The following is a 20,764-nucleotide window of genomic DNA, read 5'->3' as shown; positions in this document are numbered from 1 at the left end:
TATTAAGCATGCAGGATACATTGTCACACCATTAAATTATATTGATATGTCATTCTTGTTGTTAGATGTCAAGCAGAATCCAAACAAGAGAATAATATATAACGTCAATGCTGGAGAATAATCTATTTCGATTACATACAGATTACATTTTTAGGACATTGAATGCCAACTCGCCTAAGGTGCGAGAGGTTCCCTTATCTCGTCAGGGTCCAGTGACCTCACCCTGGCGTGCGTGGGTTCGAATCCCGGACAGGACTCCACCCCCACCCCCCACCCCAACCCCCACCTACCCCCACCCCCACACCCCCAAACAAGAAAAAGTACAAGAATCTGTACTTTACTAAGAAAGTGTTATCCCAAATATAACATTTGTTACATTTGACCACTTTCTAAATGGCATTGTGTATTCATGATTTTTAATGTTAACAACATTTCAAAGATGGACACGTGAAATAGAATCCACTATCATAGCTAATTTCTGACGAGGAAGAAGTTAAAATCAAAAGCCCGGTCTCCTTTAATAATATCTTTAATATTATTGTCAGACACTTTGAACTGTCGCGGCGATCGGTTGTGTATGCGGAAATTATTGCACAGAGGTCTCGCGAGTAAGGGACCACGAGGCTAATGTGTGATATGATGGTACATCCAAGCCTAATAGACCACATGTCGTGCATATTGCAAGGATAATATTAAACATGTATTTCTGGCGTGCTGCACTGTGTTTTGTGGTCTTGTGCAAAAATAGTCACTCCCGAGGACTTAACACTACCGCTGCAAGTAAGTACACTTATGTTGTTTTGTGTATTTATTCCTATCTACAATTTATTCCAAACAGCCAGCCCCTATATAAGTACAGCAATATCTGACACCTTCATTCAGCCCTGTCTTTCTTGTGTTTGTTTACCAGTGAGAGAAAAATATTTAACGTTACAGATGTACTTTGAGCCTTTGAAGTTATCAGTCAATATTCTTGATTGTCCATGAAATATACATATCCCTGATTTCATTATTTGTGTATAAATAAAGTTTTTGTGTTTGCACAATTTGATTACCAGCAGTTACGAGTAATCTAATCAAGGTTAAGAATGTTAGCGGATGAAGTGTTTGTTTCCTTTGTAAAGGACCTTTAATATAAATTTACAATGGCTGAGGAAGTGAAGGGTTGAGAACTATATATGTGCTACTGAACTCTTATTTTCATATCACAACCAAGTCAACAAGTGGATATTGTAAAATTTTCAATTTTTTAACATGAGTCAGTAATGCCTTTATTGTATGACAGCTTACTGATGAGAAATAAATCCGGATAAATTACAGCCTGACTACGCTGTGTTACTACATAATTACAATACCCGCTGCTTACACCACTACTTAGAGAAGACCCTAAGAGCAACGAGGAATTAGGGATTACTCGTCCCAAGTGAATTAATTTGGCAATTTCCGACTCATATGTTTTTGTAAGAAACTGAAGACTAATGTGGGTTTCTTGATCCCATATAAAGACATCAGTTCAGATATTTTTTTGTTTGAACGATTTTACATAATGTCATGCACTAAGGAAGTTGTCATCAATGCGATCATATGACGTCACAATCTCATGACCTTATTTGCGCATAACAAAACAATGAGCAATCGTCATAATGCTCAGTAAAACATAAAACAACATATTTTGTCTCTGTGCTCTTTTGGGTGATATTAATAGGGTATTAATCACACCAAATGTATGTCCCGAGTGGAATAAGTATTACTTGTCCCAAGCTTTATTTCATGAGGGACATTCGGGGGCACGGGGGGCCCAGTCGTCTAAGGCGCCGCGATTCGCTGTGCAGAGTTGCGTCCCTTGGGCACGCTAGAATCCTATGATTGTGGGTTGAATCCCTGTTTCGCCCCGATCATGTTTCTAGGTTTGTCAGCACCATATCCGAGCTCGTGGGTTTACCGAAGTGGTAAACGTCTGAGACCCGCATCACTTCGGGCTTTCCTCCCACATTAAGCTCACAGGCCGCGATATAACTGGCATACTGTTAAAAGCGGCGTTAAACCCAACTCGCTCACTCACTCACTCATGAGGGACATTCATTTGATATGATATTTGGTATCCTATTTATACGCAATGATTGTTAACGAATTATCAACAAATGTGCACATGGAGCCGCATAACTTCCGCATGCTTACCATAGCATCCATGCCAGGTCAATATAGAGAGCGCCGAACTATTTGGGAAATGATACCTAAACCTTTATCACATCTCTTTCACTTTTAGTTTTCTTGACTGGCCATCGTGACTACACACAGCATGGCAAGCTGAAACTGCTGTCCTTGTGAGTCAGTCTCTCATCAGGATTGTGCATTCATACAACACTAATTTCTAATGTCATTACAAGGAGCACGCAGTCATGTTAGCTGTTTTGCTCATTAAGGAGTCAACGATATAGTTAAGTAAAACAATGTAACTTATCTGAGGGCTCATCTATTGAAAGTAATAACAAATAATATGGTTTATGTAAATGAAGTAAACACTTATTCCAGTAAACATCTCGTTAAATGTACACCATCAACGCCAGAGAAAAATCAGCCTCGATTTCTTCCGAAACAGATCTCATTGGGCGCATAAGGCTAAATAGTGGTGACAATGAAATGAATTGATCGCTGAAAATCAGCGATGAGGCCAGGTGTCCGTAACAAGGTTCAGTTTGTCCTGCTTCTGCTCTACCTGTAGCATCCGCCACTCAGTGAGTGAGTGAGTATGGTTTTACGCCGCTTTTAGGAATATTCCAGCAATATCACGGCGTTCGCTCGTCACGCCGAGGACCCGGGTTCGATTCCCGCCATGGTTACAATGTGTGAAGCCCATATCGTCGTGATATTGCTGGAATATTGCTTAAAGCGGCGTAAAACCATACTCACTCATAGCAGTACTCCTGTAAACGTTTTCTGTAAAAGAGTAATGATCACCGCGTATGATGTTTTCCATATGACTCTGCAATTTAGAATATCAACTTCATTTCAGTGACAAGACGATGGTAACGGAAACGAGCTAGGAAGACACATTAACTGTTCATTGTTCCGACGAGGAAATAATTTTGTTTCGAAGTCAAAAATACCCGACTCAAGTGCGTAGTTTATATCGTGTGGTGATATTAAATAAGGATGATAAAACAAATTGAATTGACTGTTGTTGTTGAATCTTTTTTGATAGTTTTCAAATATAAATAATCTAACATGTATCAGCAGATGACAGAGTCCTGAAGCACTGACAAAGGTATTCATTCACACAATAATCACTATTGGGTTTTAACGTGTTGTTGAAGTGTGAAGCTCAGATAAATTTGTCTAACATGTAAAGACGCTAATGCGGTGTTTAGGGGTTTAGGGGGCACATGTGGCCCAGTCGACTAAGGTGCCGCGATTCGCTGTGCAGAGTTGCGTCCCTTGGGCACGCCAGAAACCTATGATTGTGGGTTCGAATCCCGGTTCGCCCAGATTATGTTTCTAGGTTTGTCAGTACAATACCAATGCTCGTGGGTTTCACTGAAGTGGTAAACGTCTGAGACCTGCATCACTTCGGGCTTTCCTCCCACATTAAGCTGACACGCCGTGATATAACCTGAAAACTGTTAAAAGCAGCGTTAAACCCAACTCACTCACTCACTCACTTTAACAGAGTTTAGAGCTTATACTTGTTAAGAACATACCCCGAAAACTAATGAATGTTTAGTAAATTATTCTTTACCTTCAGATCATTTTGGCATACGCCCATGCTTCATGTTTCAATAGTTCCTACTGCACCATGCTTGAAAGGTTTCCACTGCTTCATCTTGAAAGGTTCCCGCTGCTTCATCTTGAAAGGTTCCCGCTGCTTCATCTTGAAAGGTTCCCGCTGCTTCATCTTGAAAGGTTCCCGCTGCTTCATGATTGAAAGGTTCCCACTGCTTCTTTCTTCAAAGGTTCCCGCTGTTTCATGATTGAAAGGTTCCCGCTGCTTCATGTTTCAAAGGCTCCAGCTGCTTCATGTTTGAAAGGTTCCTGCTGCCTCACGCTTCAGAGGGTCCCACTGCGTCATGCTTGAAAGGTTCCAGCTGCTTCATGCTTGAAAGGTTCCCGCTGCCTCACGCTTCAGAGGGTCCCACTGCGTCATGCTTCAAAGAGTCCCACTGCATGCTGCTTGAATATGTACACTGTATAATGCTTCAAATGTTCATACTGCTGCAGACTTCAAATGTTCACACTGCATGTATGCATCATAATCTTCTGTTGGTCTGCAACACAATGCCGAACTGCTGTTACTACTGCTACCTGTTCCTGGATGCGTGTTTACTATGTATTGTATTATTTCAGCTGCGTCGCCTGCATATGCTCGCCTTGGGAGTACTGCCTTTCTGTCGTGGACATTACCCCGACCTGGACTCAGAGAATTTACAGTAAGACGGTTATCTTCGAAATCTCTGTTCCACATAACTAACTACAATCAAGTGAATGTCACTGACAGATACAAGTCCAGAGCAACATTCACCGGGAGTATGAATTCGTCAGGATCTGGGGTGTTCAGCTTCGAGCTGTATAATGTGGACTGGCCAGACAGTGCAGAGTACAGATGTCACGGAGGGTCACCAGGCTCGCCCGGGTCAAGAGTGTACGACTGTGGTAAACGGCTATTTGTAAAATGTGAGTATGATTTAATAATATGAGTACAATCAACCAAGCACAAATAACAGATAAATGAGACAAATGTAGTTGAAACAAGTTATCTCAAATCAAAACTACTGGCTATCTATTGATATTCACTCACAAAATCACCAAAATGTACCTGTTCCAGAATCTATCAAATACCATGCCACGAGAGGGATTCTCATGTCCTCATGCTCAATCGAACATACATTTTGCCAGCGCTTTTGTCTTATTACTTGTTGGAAAATATTCTGTGACATGTGTATATTTTCATTTAGAATACATGATGACTATGCTATATAGTTGTCTTCAAATAGGAGTTTAGGTCCCTGTAACGATCCTTGCATTGTACCTTTACCAATAGCCATACATTATATTTATGAACAGATATTGCGTATCCCTACATCGTCGCCCCTCAGACAGTTGAAGCCGATAAAAATGTCACGTTGACATGTTACGTCGCAGTGAAAGGGTATTTACATACATCAATTACTTGGAGTTGGAGGCGGAATGAAGTCGAACAGGTAAACATAGGAGGACTTCCTTTGGCAGTTTCTAAGTTACATGGAGACTACTTCAACCACAAGAGCGCTCTGACAGTCATTGATGTAGGACAGGATGATGACAGAGGCAGGTACAGGTGTAAAGCTGAACTAGTGAGATGGAATGTTCAAACTGACTGGAGTGAAGAATTTACAATGTCCATAGACTGTAAGTGACTAAACCACTACAACATCAAAGGCAGGTAGTCAAGTTGTATAATTTGCATGTTCATATGACACATTTGTTCATCCTAATTACAAATGCTTCTAAGGGCAGAGGGCAGAATCCACAGTTTACCTAGTAGTATCAGACTGTAAGACATAGCTCTAGTCTCCAGACGAAGGTCATACAAATGTCTTCTGTTACAAAACATGATCCATACAGTCATGCCAGTATCTAGCTTGACATGTGTTAACTTGATGAGACTTTCTATCTTAGCACCCTGTTATAGACGAATGCCATTTCTTTACATTACTTTTACATTACACTATCTGCCTCTATATATCTTTATTTGAAACACATACAAATATTAATACACAAATCAGGTGTTCGGCAGGTTGTCTCCTGAGAGTCTAGCGTGCTCCTGTTCACACATCACCCTAACCAGTTGGAGGAGATGGTAGTGTGACTGTTAATGGTTGGGTTATATACACCCCAGGAAGTAAAGAACGATAATAATCAAGTGTTCTATATTTTTAAAGCGCTCTGTACACATCCATAGTAATGACAAAATTGAAATTTGTATTTATTGCCTCCTAAATATAACTAATGATTCAGCACTATGCACATTACACTTTCACATGAACATCAAAAAACATACCCCCGCTCATGCCAGTACGCCTTCACTCATACATGCACACTGTTAACTTATGTATGTGTAATTGTGATGTTTTACAGCAAAGATGGAAAAAGTCCCGAACTACACACAAGTGAGTGAAGGTGATCATGCAGTGGTAGCGTGGAAGATGCCTCGCTATCAATATGAATTCTACATCATGACACCTAGTGGGGATAAGTTGATGGCAGTGGATTCCAGTAAGGTCTACATACTTCCTAAGTACTGGCTCAGAACCAGGATGGTGGAGGTTGTTACCTCCCGTAATACCAACACCTATGTCTTTTGTCTCTACAATGTTACACCAGCTGACGCTGGAAAGTACAGATGCAGGAGAGAGAAAAAAGGTGCAACCAAGGTCTCCATGACTCGGTGTATACACGACCTGTTTGTCTCAAGTACGTGTCTCATACGTTCACAATTGTAATCCGGTGTTATGTGTATTGCGTCAGCTGTGCTACTTAACTGTCAAATAAAAAATGAGTGAGTGAGTGAGTTTCCGAAGAAACAGATACTATTGGGCGTAAAAGGCAAATTAGGCAGTGAAAAACCATAATATGGAAGGAAAACCCTATCGTATGCATTTTCCTCTTCAAAGTATATACTCGTATGTGGTATATAAATGGACTATTAATGCACTCACTTCGATTTGATATGAAATGTGTGTCCCAAGTGAAATAATTTTAGCCCTCGGCACATAAACTTGATATTAAATTGTTTCAGGTTTGTGTAAACATAAAGTTATCACCCTCAGCAAAGATAAATCATGTTAATAGAAAATAATGTAGGCTTCTTCATTAGGCAGTGACTACAATAGTGTCACTGAAAGTATGTCAAAATATTTAACATAAGAATGTATTCTCTAAGAAAATGTTGATATAAATAGTAGATGTATTTTGTTAAGGTACAAACTTTTTTTGTCTTTTGCGAGTTGTTGAATGCATGCATTCTGAATGTAATAGTTATATACTAGTAATAGGTGTTTTGTGAGTTTTGTTTTTGTAATGTATAAAAATAAGGAGTGTAATATGTTGATGCATAGTGAAGTTTAGTATATAACATTCAATACATTTCAGGAACAAAGCCAGTTATGACATCGCCGAATAAGTGTAAGTATATAAGTATGGTGTATGGTGTAGAGTAGAAAAGTTGCAATTCATTGTTCGGCACACAGATTATACTGTGACCTGTATTTACTGTAAATCGTGTATCATGCAGACTGGCCCGTGTAATATCCACAAGTTCATGTATGTCAACATACCCGACTTTGTGTATAGTGTACATTGTCATATGTAAAAGCTGGACAAAGTCGTTCTCTGGGTCCATGTATTTTATTAATACTGAAGATGGTAGACCTAAACAACAATATACAAACTTTTAATATACTTGGTAACATCATGTATGGCCTTTCATAGATGATAATGCTGTATCGTATCTGCATATTACACATGTATATAATAATCATATATGGCTGAAAGTATCAGTTATCATACATTCATATTTCAGCATCGTAATACACACAGTGTAGTTCTTTTCAATGAACACAATGCATAAAAGTACAATATAAACATCTGCATGGTAGAAAGTATCTTTTACATACAATGTCAAATGTACCAATAGCACTCACAGTAACTTCCAGTAAAATAACAGATCCAGTGGGTCTGAACACCTTTATAACAGTTTATATACTAAATAATCTAACTAATTACAAAGTAACTAACATAAAGAAAGTATCGACAAACAAATGACAATGTACCCGTTGAGGTTTATAGACTTACCCCCAACTACCTCTGTTATTACATCTGTAAACGACTGGAATGGGCTTCCAGGCCTAGTAGGACGTAACTACAATACAATATGCAAAACTGACAATTCCATTCAATTACAGTCTTAGTAATTAACAACTTATCAATGCCTAATTCTATAAACCACTCTGAGATTCGAGCCTTATTTAAGTCCCTCGCTTGCACGTGGCATTGAAACGTAAACAAAACGGAACAAAGGAAAAACAATGGAGTAGAAGTGTATAATTACAGTACAAGGGAAATTCGCGTCTCATGCAGTACAGCATGGCCAACGGGAGATAACTGCTTATGGGATAGATAGCTATAACAGTAGTCACTACGACTAAAACCCGTAGTTTATTTGTTAATCTCATAACACAATTTAAATAGTATGCACTTCTTTGTGCTCACACAACCATTGAGAAAAGAAATGTTGACTAGGTTACAATTCTACTACTACTATGCTGATGAAAATATGTATAAGCAATGAAACAGCCTCTACACGGCGTTCCTATACTGACTATAGACAGTGGCTGCTACAAGATGGTAATTCGATACTTAACACAGTTTCTACAAAATTAAACTTTGCCACTAAAACCATCACAGACAAATGTACTTCTATAGCATAAAACAACAATATATCAGATAAAGGGGTGTACTTACTCATTGATAAAATAGCTAATTAGAGCTGGTCCAAAACAATGTGCTCTGTGTTGAAACAACGTGCTCGGCTGGCTGGCTAAAACAATGGAATTGGCCTGAGCGCGAGATGGAGTGATAAGCAGAGCATTTTGGGATATCCCACAGTAATTAACTAAGGCCAGATACGTATTTTTGAACTTGTAGGAAATAAACAAATCTTTAAAGGATATGGTTACATTAATGTGACATATAAAATAACTTCTTAATCAGGAATGTTTACAAACATTTCCGAGCACAGTCGGAAACTGCCGAAGATAATGTAAGCAAAAGTGCGTGTCTGATAGCTACTTTACACATATGTAGTGCAGATACAGGAGAAACAGTGCAAACAGGTCTATAGTTACTCGGTATAGAGTGTATACTCGGGCAGTATACGTTTTTTCAACGTGTAATAGACACTGTGTAGTGCTTTGTATGTACTTGGTAATATGAAGTTATTCAAGACCTAAGTGAACTTTTCTACGATTGGTTTGGCACACAGGCGGGGGATTTTTCAAAATATGTCTCATCAGTGACTAGCAAAGCCAAACTGACTTTCCTTTCCATGTGTTCACGACGGTGCTACCAGCGCTTACCTTTTCGCGAATACCTGCAACCATCACTATCTGACATGCAGATTATATAAAAAAAATTGCTTATGATATAGTCGCAATCGAATGATTTCTTATGAGTATGGATATGGCATTGTCGGATTTTATATCCAGAATCATAACTACTGGCAATGGTATATCGATTTCAATATTATAGTGCACATTCTTAGGCCATGGTTATAATGCCTCATGAAAACGTTCTCCCTGCCAAACATGTGGTGAACACTCAACTTGAATTCTTCTCAACGACCAGTTAAATGTATATGTAAAGTAAATGATATTTTTTAAATTTTACAGATGGATATGCCGTACTTATAGGAATCCTGGTAGCGGTTCTCATTTTGTCTTTGTTATCAAACGGTAAGACCATACTTTGATCGCATGTATTCTTTGGAGATCATCTATTCGGAATAAGAACCTGTAACTCCTACACTGAAAGACCGCTTCCGTGGTCCAGTGGTAGAGCATCCTCCCGGAGAGCGGAAGGTCCGGGGTTCGATCCCCGGCCGCGTTATACCAAAAGACGTTTGAAGATGGTATTTGTTGTTACACTGTCTGGCGCTCAGCATTAAGGGGCTAAAACAAGGACTGGTCGGCTCGGAGTCAATACACTGTGTCTGAGTTGTGTATTCATGTTGAAATGCGGCATGGTATCTCAGTGAGCTAGCACTATAAATTGGCATCAGTCCGGGCTAGTACAAGCAGCCACACACACACACACACACACACACACACACACACACACACACACACACACACACACACACATAGTTTGTGTTTGAAATTGTAACACGAACAATATGTTTTACTGTTTCCCTTGTTTGTCTATCTGGCACCAGAATGACAGTCTGTACATCTATGCTTATTTCTGTTGAATGCGTTCTTTCTGTATTCAGTGCAAGAGGTCACGGCATAAAGACGACGGGAGAAGTAACACGGACGTGTGTCGTGGAGAAGAAGATGAGCTACCATGGCAACCAGACAGCACTGGAGCAGGACAATGTGCGCCGGATGGTGTGACCGTCCAGATGATACATACGGCAGCTGTTCCTTGTAGTATGATGCCTCTGCCTCGGAACGAGAACAGTGATCGGGCGTGTGACATGGAGGAACATATCTACGGAATTGTTACCGTCGTGCAATGTCACACATCTAGTATACTATCATGAGTTGGCCAAGTAAAAGGTGGTCAATAGTATGTCTCAGTAATTGATAGTATTGAGGTAATGGTTCCGATATGTTCTGTTTATAGTATGGGAGTGGTACCACATACAGAGAACAGAACGTTGTTGATAAGGTGTAACCATGGCTTAGATTTCACCATAGCAGTATGTATCTCTTATAAAGATCATGTCAGTGACCTGGGCCCACTTGCACAAAACGATCTTAGCGCTAAGACTATTGTAAGCCTATGCTAAAGTATGGGAGTTACGATCATCTTAGCGCTAAGATCGCTTTGTGCAAGTGGGCCCTGATGTACATATCCCAAATGAGAACACTTTTGTTATGCATTCCACGAACTTTCTTTAATTGTCCATTCACATTACAGCTGTGTAATTAGTTTCAAATAAATTATGGCTTTGCAACAATTCTCGTGTTCATTATGCAGCAGGGTCAGGTTGGCCCTTTCGTCCAAAACGCCAAAATGTCCTATGCAGAGTTGTGTCTCTTAGCCTTGGCAGAATGCTGTCATTCTGTGTACAAATCTTGGTTCTCAATGAATATGTGTTAAAGTTTGCACTACATCCGTGCTCGTTGGTTTCACCACAGTGGGGAAAGTGTGAGACCTGCATCGCCTCGTGATTTCCTCACACGTCATGCTGATACGCCGTTAAACTGAGTCACTCGAAGTCACGTACAAAGAAGCCTTATATTCATTAATATGATTAACGTATTTTCGAGAATTGACCCCAGCTGGAATATGATCTGCGTAACCCATTCAAATGTTTTATGACATTAAAACATGTCCTGTTTCATGTCATCCTGAAAATTAGCAAATTTAACAGTGTGAAAGTAGCTGCGGTTAGCTGCCGGGCTAGCAATCAATAACATAGTTTCATAAAAACAGTAACTGAAAACGGGGAAGTGCGAGATCACATGTGAAACTGGATGGAAAATGGAGTGGACTGAGTCCTTCCCCATGGTGATAACTCCTGCCCCATGGTGATAACTCATGCCCCATGGTGATAACTCCTGCTCCATCGTGATAACTCCTACTCCATGGTGATAACTCTTGCCCCATGGTGATAACTCCTGCCCTTAGGTGAGAACTCCTGTCCCATGTGGATAACTCCTGCCCCATGGTGATAACTCCTGTCCCATGGTGATAACTCCCGCTCCATCGTGATAACTCCTGCCCCATGGTGTTAACTCCTGTCCCATGGTGATAACTCCTGCCCTAGATGATAACCCCCGACCCATGGTGATAACTCATGTTCCATAGTGATTACTCCTACCCCATGATGAGAACTCTTGCCCCGTGGTGATAACTCCTGTCCCATGGTGATAACCCCTGTCCCATAGTGATAACTCCAGCTCCATGGTGGTAACTCCCGCCCCTTGGTGATAACTCCTGCCCCATGGTGATAACTCCTGCTCCATGGTGATAACTCCTGCACGATGGTGATAACTCCTGCCCCATGGAGATAACTCCAGCTCCATGGTGATAACTCCTGTCCCATGGCAATAACTCCTGTCCCAAGGTGATAACGCCTGATCCTAGATTATAACCCCGTCCCATGGTGATAACTCCTGCCCCATGGTGAGAACTCCTGTCCTTTGATGAGAACCCCCGCCCCATGGTCATAACCCCGCCCCATGGTGATAACTCCTGCTCCATGGTGATAACTCCTGCCCCATGTTGATAACTCCTGCCCCTGCCCCATAGTGATAACTCCTGCCCAAAGGTGACAACTCATGCCCCATGGTGATAACTCTTGCTCCATAAGGTGATAACGCCTGATCCCAGATAATAACCCCCGCCCCATGGTGATAACTCCTGCTCCATGGTGATAACTCCTACCCCATGGTGATAACCCCGCCCCATGGTGATAACTCCTGCTCCATGGTGATAACTCCTGCTCCATCGTGATAACTCCTGCCCCTAGATGATAACCCCTGCCCCATGGTGATAACTCCTGCCACATGGTGATAACTCATGCCACATGGTGATAACTCATGCCCCATGGTAATAACTCCTGCCCTTAGGTGAGAACTCCTGTCCCATGTTAATAACTCCTGCCCCATGGTGAAAACTCCTGCCCCATGGTGATAACTCCTGCCCTAGATGATTACCCCGCCCCATGGTGATAACTTCTGTTCCATGGTGATTACTCCTGCCCTATGATGATTACTCCTGCCCCATGGTGATAACTCCTGCCCCATGATGATTACTCCTGCCCCATGGTGATAACTCCTGCCCCATGGTGATAACTCCTGCCCCAAGTTGATAACTATTGCTTCATGGTGATAACTCCTGTCTCAAGATGATAACTCCTGCCCCTAGATGATAACACCAGCCCCATGGTGATAACTCCTGCTCCATGGTGATAACTACTACCCCATGGTGATAACCCCGCCCCATGGTGATAACTCCTGCTCCATGGTGATAACTCCTGCTCCATCGTGATAACTCCTCCCCCAAGGTGATAACTCCTGATTCATGTTGATAACTCCTGTCCCAAGATGATAACTCCTGTCCCTAGATGATAACCCCTGCCCCTTGGTGATAACTCCTGCCCCATGGTGATAACTCATGCCCCAAGGTGATGACTCCTGCTCCATGGGGATAACTCCTGCACCTAGATGATAACCCCCGTCCCATGGTGATAACTCCTGCCCCATGGTGAGAACTTCTACCCTTTGATGAGAACCCCCGCCCCATGGTGATAACCCCGCCCCATGGTGACAACTCCTGCTCCATGGTGATAACTCCTGCAACATGTTGATAACTCCTGCCCCATAGTGATAACTCATACCCAAAGGTGATAACTCATGCCCCATGGTGATAACTCCTGCCCCAAGGTGATAACGCCTGATCCCAGATAATAACCCCCGCCCCATGGTGATTACTTCTGCTCCATGGTGATAACTCCTACCCCATGGTGATAACCCCACCCCATGGTGATAACTCCTGCTCCATGGTGATAACTGCTACCCCATGGTGATAACCCCGCCCCATGGTGATAACTCCTAGTCCATGGTGATAACTCCTGCTCCATCGTGATTACTCCTCCCCCAAGGTGATAACTCCTGATTCATGGTGATAACCCCTGTCCCAAGATGATAACTCCTGTCCCTAGATGATAACCCCTGCTCCTTGGTGATAACTCCTGCCCCATGGTGATAACTCATGCCCCAAGGTGATGACTCCTGCTCCATGGGGATAACTCCTGCACCTAGATGATAACCCCCGTCCCATGGTGATAACTCCTGCCCCATGGTGATAACCCCGCCCCATGGTGACAACTCCTGCTCCATAAGGTGATAACTCCTGCACCATGTTGATAACTCCTGCCCCATAGTGATAACTCCTGCCCAAAGGTGATAACCCATGCCCCATGGTGATAACTCCTGCCCCAAGGTGATAACGCCTGATCCCAGATAATAACCCCGCCCCATGGTGATTACTCCTGATCCATGGTGATAACTCCTACCCCATGGTGTTAACCCCGCCCCATGGTGATAACTCCTGCTCCATCGTGATAACTCCTCCCCCAAGGTGATAACTCCTGCTTCATGGTGATAACTCCTGTCCCTAGATGATAACCCCTGCTCCATGGTGATAACTCCTGCCCCATGGTGATAACTCATGCCCCATGGTGATAACTCCTGCCCCATGGTAATAACTCCTGCCCTTAGGTGTCAACTCCTGTCCCATTTTGATAACTCCTGCCCCATGGTGATAACTCCTGTCCCATTGTGATAACTTCTGCTCCATCGTGATAACTCCTGCCCCATGGTGATAACTCCTGCTCCATCGTGATTACTCCTCCTCCAAGGTGATAACGCCTGCTCCATGGTGATAATTCCTGCCCCATGGTGATAACCCCGCCCCATGGTGATAACTCCTGCCCCAAGGTGATAACTCCTGCTTCATGGTGATAACTCCTGCCCCTAGATGATAACCCCCGTCTGATGGTGATAACTCCTGCCCCATGGTGAGAACTCCTGCCCCATGGTGAGAACTCCTGCCCCATGGTGAGAACTGCTGCTCCATTGTGAGAACTACTGCCCCATGGTGATAACCCCCGCCCCATGGTGATAACCCCCGCCCCATGGTGATAACCCATGCCCGTGGTGATAACCTCCGCCCCATTGTGATAACTCATGCCCGAGGTGATAACCTCCGCCCCATGGTGATAACCCCGCACAATGGTGATAACTCCTGTCCCATGGTGATAACTCCTGCCCCATGGTGATAACTCCTGCTCCATCGTGATAACTCCTGCCCCATAGTGATAACTCATGTTCCATGGTGATTACTCCTGCCCTCTGATGAGAACTCTTGCCCCATGGTGATAACTCCTGTCCCATGGTGATAACTCCTGCTCCATGGTGATAACTGCCGCCCCGTGGTGATAACTCCCGCCCCATGTTGATAACTCCTGCCCCATGATGATTACTCCTGCCCCATGGTGATAACTCCTGACCCATGGTGATAACTCCTGCTCCATGGTGATAACTGCCGCTCCTTGATGATAACTCCTGCCCTTAGATGATAACTCCTGCTCCATGGTGATAACTCCTGCTCCAAGGTGATAACTCCTGCTCAAAGATGATAACTCCTGCCCCTAGATGAAAACCCCTGCCCCATGGTGATAACTCCTGCTCCATGGTGATTACTCCTGCCCTATGATGAGAACTCTTGCCCCGTGGTGATACCTCCTGTCACATGGTGATAACTCCTGCCCCATGGTGATAACTTCTGCTCCATGGTGATAACTCCTGCCCCATGGTGATAACTCCTGTCCCATGGTGATAACTCCTGTCCCATGGTGATAACTCCTGCTCCATGGTGATAACTCCCGCCCATTGGTGATAACTCCTGCCCATGGTGATAACTCCTGCTCCATGGTGATAACTCCTGCCTCATGGTGATAACTCCTGCCCCATGGTGATAACTCCTGACCCATGGTGATAACTTCTGCTCCATGGTGATAACTCCTGCCCCATGGTGATAACTCCTGCCCCATGGTGATAACTCCTGTCCCATGGTGATAACTCCTGCTCCATCGTGATAACTCCTGCCCCATGGTGATAACTCCTGCTTGATGGTGATAACTCCTGCCCTAGATGATTACCCCCGCCCCATGGTGATAACTCCTGTTCCATGGTGATAACTCCTGCCCTATGATGAGAACTCTTGCCCCGTGGTGATATCTCCTGCACCATGGTGATAACTCCTGCCCCATGATGATTACTCCTGCCCCATGGTGATAACTCCTGTCCCATGGTGATAACTCCTGTCCCATGGTGATAACTCCTGCTCCATGGTGATAACTCCCGCCCCTTGGTGATAACTCCTGCCCATGGTGATAACTCCTGCCCCATGGTGATAACTCCTGCCCCATGATGATAACTCCTGCTTCATGGTGATAAATCCTGTCCCAAGATGATAACTCCTGCCCCTAGATGATAACCCCCACCCCATGGTGATAACTCATGCCCGTGGTGATAACCTCCGCCCCATGGTGATAACCCCGCACCATGGTGATAACTCCTGTCCCATGGTGATAACTCCTGCCCCATGGTAATAACTCCTGCTCCATCGTGATAACTCCTGCCCCATCGTGATAACTCATGTTCCATGGTGATTACTCCTGCCCTCTGATTAGAACTCTTGCCCCATGGTGATAACTCCTGTCCCATGGTGATAACTCCTGCTCCATGGTGATAACTGCCGCCCCGTGGTGATAACTCCCGCCCCATGTTGATAACTCCTGCCCCATGATGATTACTCCTGCCCCATGGTGATAACTCCTGACCCATGGTGATAACTCCTGCTCCATGGTGATAACTGCCGCTCCTTGATGATAACTCCTGCCCTTAGATGATAACTCCTGCTCCATGGTGATAACTCCTGCTCCAAGGTGATAACTCCTGCTCAAAGATGATAACTCCTGCCCCTAGATGAAAACCCCTGCCCCATGGTGATAACTCCTGCTCCATGGTGATTACTCCTGCCCTATGATGAGAACTCTTGCCCCGTGGTGATACCTCCTGTCACATGGTGATAACTCCTGCCCCATGGTGATAACTTCTGCTCCATGGTGATAACTCCTGCCCCATGGTGATAACTCCTTTCCCATGGTGATAACTCCTGTCCCATGGTGATAACTCCTGCTCCATGGTGATAACTCCTGCTCAAAGATGATAACTCCTCCCCCTAGATGAAAACCCCTGCCCCATGGTGATAACTCCTGCTCTATGGTGATTACTCCTGCCCTATGATGAGAACTCTTGCCCCGTGGTGATACCTCCTGTCACATGGTGATAACTCCTGCTCCATCGTGATAACTGCCCCCCCCCCCCCCTTCCCCAAGGTGATAACTCCTGCTTCATGGTGATAACTCCTGTCCAAAGATGATAACTCCTGCCCCTAGATGATAACCCCTGCCCCATGGTGATAACTCCTGCCCCTTGGTGATAACTCCTGCCCCAAGGTGATAACTCCTGCCCCTAGATGATAACTCCTGCCCCTAGATGATAACCCCTGCCCCATGGTGATAACTCCTGCTCCATGATGATTACTCCTGCCCTATGATGAGAACTCTTGCCCCGTGGTGATACCTCCTGTCACATGGTGATAACTCCCGCTCCATCGTGATAACTCCTGTTCCCTGGTCATAACTCCTGCTCCGTGGTGATAACTCCTGCCCCATGTTGATAACTCCTGCCCCAAGTTGATAACTCCTGCCCCATAGTGATAACTCCTGCCCCGTGATGATAACCCCCGCACTATGGTGATAACTCCTGCCCCACGGTGATAACCCCGCCCCATGGTGATAACTCCTGCCTCATGTTGATAACTCCTGCCCCAATGGTGATAACTCCTGCCCCATGGTGATATTCCCCGCCCCATGGTGATAATCCCCGCCCAATGGTGATGACCCCCGATGTTTGATAAGATATGGTCAGATATAGTCGGAGGAACTAGTAATTGATATTTTGAGCAACGTCGAAAGCTGTCGTGTACACTGACGCAGGGTCGTCCAATCCACGATCCAGTACACCCGATCACATTAAGCTGTATCGTAGGACAAGCAATAAATTGAATTGAGTTCTGTTGTGTGAAACTTTGGTCGTTAATCATTTATAGGGAGGAAGAACATTCTGTTCCCGCTTCTGTTCAGTCACGTTACGGTAATAGAAAGAACCTTGGCGAAAACTGCTTTGAATCATAACGCTGAAAAAAACCGTGTTGAAATAAGCATGAGTGAATACACATTCGCCAAACTAGGATGACTTATTTGGACGGTGCTTTGACATATTACACTTGGATGAACCTCACACTATGCGACCCTCGTGGTGGTGGATACTTTGTGTTGTCTGGAGTATAGTGACCCACAGCTGGACGGGGGCTACGTGAGTAATTTTGTTACATTACTACTTACCTCGCTTCCACGTTTAGGTATGTTATCATAGCTGTTACAGATGGAGGCTTATTCCTAACAATTAATGAATTTGAATGCCATGTAGGTTCACTAAAGTTGCGATAAAGAAATCGATTATCAAAGTAAATACTTTGGTTTGATTGAAACAACACAAAAAAACTAAATATAAAGCATCATTACCTAAATGTCCTTTCCTAAAATTTCTTTTCTCTGTAAACTTCGGATGACATTTGCTTTCATCTTCCACACTACTTTCAAGCATATATTAAGTCAATGCTTGTTCATTACTTATAATATATAATTATTTCAATCTAAAATCGAAACATAAATATCTTTGTGGCTTCCAAATCTGATGTTCAAAATGACTAACTACAAAAGACGTTGTAACATTTCTGTGTTTTGGGATCGTGGATATATCGTACTAATAATATTAACTGTGCACATTATATATTATATTTCCAATGATTTTTAAAGAATGTTCAATGTAATTACGCAATACGCATGTAATATACATGCCTATGAAATGTTTATGAAACTAACTATGCAAAATGTAAACATACAACAGCATCACTTCCCCATACATACCATACCATCCACATGAACTAAAAATAGCGAGCCCTGAAGTATTGGGGAAATCGAACCTAAGTTTTATCAGAACATATATATTTTGCGAGGAAACAACAGGCCTCACTTTGAAATGACAAAATACTTAAATGTGCCATCGCGACTATACACGGCACGGCAAATCGTGTGTTCATTCAGCGCAAACAGATTGATTGCTATCTGATTGACTTGGAAACAAAATTAAATGTACAGTAACCAATATGATGGACTGCGTGAACAAACAAACTGATTTCAGTTACAACCATCCATTTAAAAGAAATTCAAGTCATGGGTACCGTTTTTCTATTTTACTAAATGATATTTTAAAGCTGTATGATTATCAATGTGAAGTTTAAACGATATACAGCTTTTCCATTGGGCGAGAAGTCGGTCACATGACCGCGAAACTGACGTTCATAAATGTATGGACGACACAGTATAACGTTCATACGTTTTTCTCGAGACTGTATTCTTGAAATGACGTAAACACTGACGGACTATTTTCACATTCCTGGGGGAACCCCTGGAAATTATCTAGCACGAATACACAATGACAATCAAATAGTCCATTCCCTTCCACTGATTTACCCACTTGAACAAGAAATAAAGGAGACCAGTGTGAGACCGCCTCATCTGTTTCATATGTAGATCTCGGCATAAAGATTCAGGGTGACAAAACACTCTACCCAAACTGTTTGACAAGGTAGATGACTTTAACATTCCAATAGTCAACGTTCCCTACATGACGAGCAATATTCCAGCAACTACAACCTTAGGTGTTTACATTTCGAAACTTCTGAGATACAACAGAGCATACTCTTTCTACCAAGATTTCAAAGAGCGTCATACGACTCTTGCTCAGAAGTTGTTTGATCAAGGTTACAACATTTAATGCCTCAGTAAAGCTTTCAAAACGTTTTATGGAAGGCCTGTGGGGGACATTTCAAACAATTCCTTATATTGACTTGTACCATATGTTCCCATGTTGTTTGCATGTGGTTGCGCAATGTGCCACCGGTGGAGCAGGATACGCTCACCTTTTCGCGAACACATTTTTACAATAACCTTTTAGTGATCGGCCAAATGACTGGCACCGTGACCTTCAGTTGTATCTGCTACTCAACGCAGAACTACTGCTTCCTGTTTTTCTTCGGGTGTTTTTTACCATGCATTGTATTATTTCAGCTGTGTCGCCTGCATATGCTCGCCTTGGGAGTACTGCCTTTTTGTCATGGAAATTACCCCGACCTGGTCTCAGAGAATTTACAGTGCAACGATTATCTTCGAAATCTCTGTTCCACATAACTAACTATAATCAACTGAATGTCACTGACAGATACAAGTCCAGAGCAACATTCACCGGGAGAATGAATTCTTCAGGATCTGGGGTGTTCAGCTTCGAGCTGTATAATGTGGACTGGCCAGACAGTGCAGAGTACAGATGTCACAGAGGGTCACCAGGCTCGACCGGGTCAAGAGTGTACGACTGTGGTCAACGGCTATTTGTAAAATGTGAGTATGATTTAATAATATGAGTACAATCAACCAAGCACAAACAACAGATAAATGAGACAAATGTAGTTGAAACAAGTTATCTCAAATCAAAACTACTGGCCATCTCCTTTTGATATTCACTCACAAAATCATCAAAATGTACCTGTTCCAGAATATATCAAATACTATGCCACGAGAGGTATTCTCATGTCCTCATGCTTAATCGAACATACATTTTGCCAGCGCATTTGTCTTATTACTTGTTTGAAAAATGTTCTGTGACATGTGTATATTTTCATTTAGAAATGATGACTATGCTATATAGTTTTACTCAAATATGAGTTTAGGCCCCTGTAACGATCCTTGCATTGTACCTTTACCAATAGCCATACATTATATTTATGAACAGATATTGCGGTTCCCTACATCGTCGCCCCTCAGACAGTTGAAGCCGATAAAATTGTCACGCTGACATGTTACGTCGCCGTGAAAGGGTACTTACATGCATTAATTACTTGGAGTTGGAGGCGGAATGAAGTCGAAGCGGCAAACATGGGAAGACTTCCTTTGGCAGTTTCTAAGTTACATGGAAATTACTTCTACCACAAGAGCGCTCTGACAGTCAGTGATGTAGGACAGGATGATGACAGAGGCAGATACACGTGTAAAGCTGAACTGGTGGGATGGAATGTTCAAACTGACTGGAGTGAAGAATTTGGAATGTCGACCAAATGTAAGTGACTAAACCACTCCAACATAAGAGACAGGCAGCCATGTTGTATCATATGTATTTTAATACAGTTCAACTGAAGATCTTTATGATTTTATGATATTGAATAAAACATATACGGAAATATGTTACATGGCCGAATTGGTTCTTCTACTTCAAATTGCTACTTCACACGTTCGTTTATTGGTTGTATAAAA

General features: G+C 43.0%; 1 protein-coding gene across 1 annotated transcript; it reads left to right on the top strand.

Moving 5' to 3' along the window:
- The first annotated feature begins 5,307 nt into the window (after positions 1 to 5,307).
- LOC139457555 (uncharacterized) lies at positions 5,308 to 20,578 on the top strand. The gene is made up of 5 exons (XM_071238932.1): positions 5,308 to 5,382; positions 6,112 to 6,447; positions 7,102 to 7,158; positions 19,529 to 19,855; positions 20,247 to 20,578. The coding sequence occupies exons 1-5, from the start codon at positions 5,370 to 5,372 to the stop codon at positions 20,576 to 20,578; spliced, it is 1,065 nt and encodes a 354-aa protein (XP_071095033.1). The 5' UTR covers positions 5,308 to 5,369.
- Positions 20,579 to 20,764: the final 186 nt, after the last annotated feature.

This window comes from Haliotis cracherodii, unplaced genomic scaffold (assembly GCF_022045235.1).
Source record: "Haliotis cracherodii isolate W230 unplaced genomic scaffold, xgHalCrac1.p SCAF_12, whole genome shotgun sequence".
Taxonomy (NCBI): Eukaryota; Metazoa; Mollusca; class Gastropoda; order Lepetellida; family Haliotidae; genus Haliotis; species Haliotis cracherodii.
The sequence above is the reverse complement of the archived record's forward strand: the minus strand, read 5'-3'. Positions and strand labels throughout refer to the sequence as shown.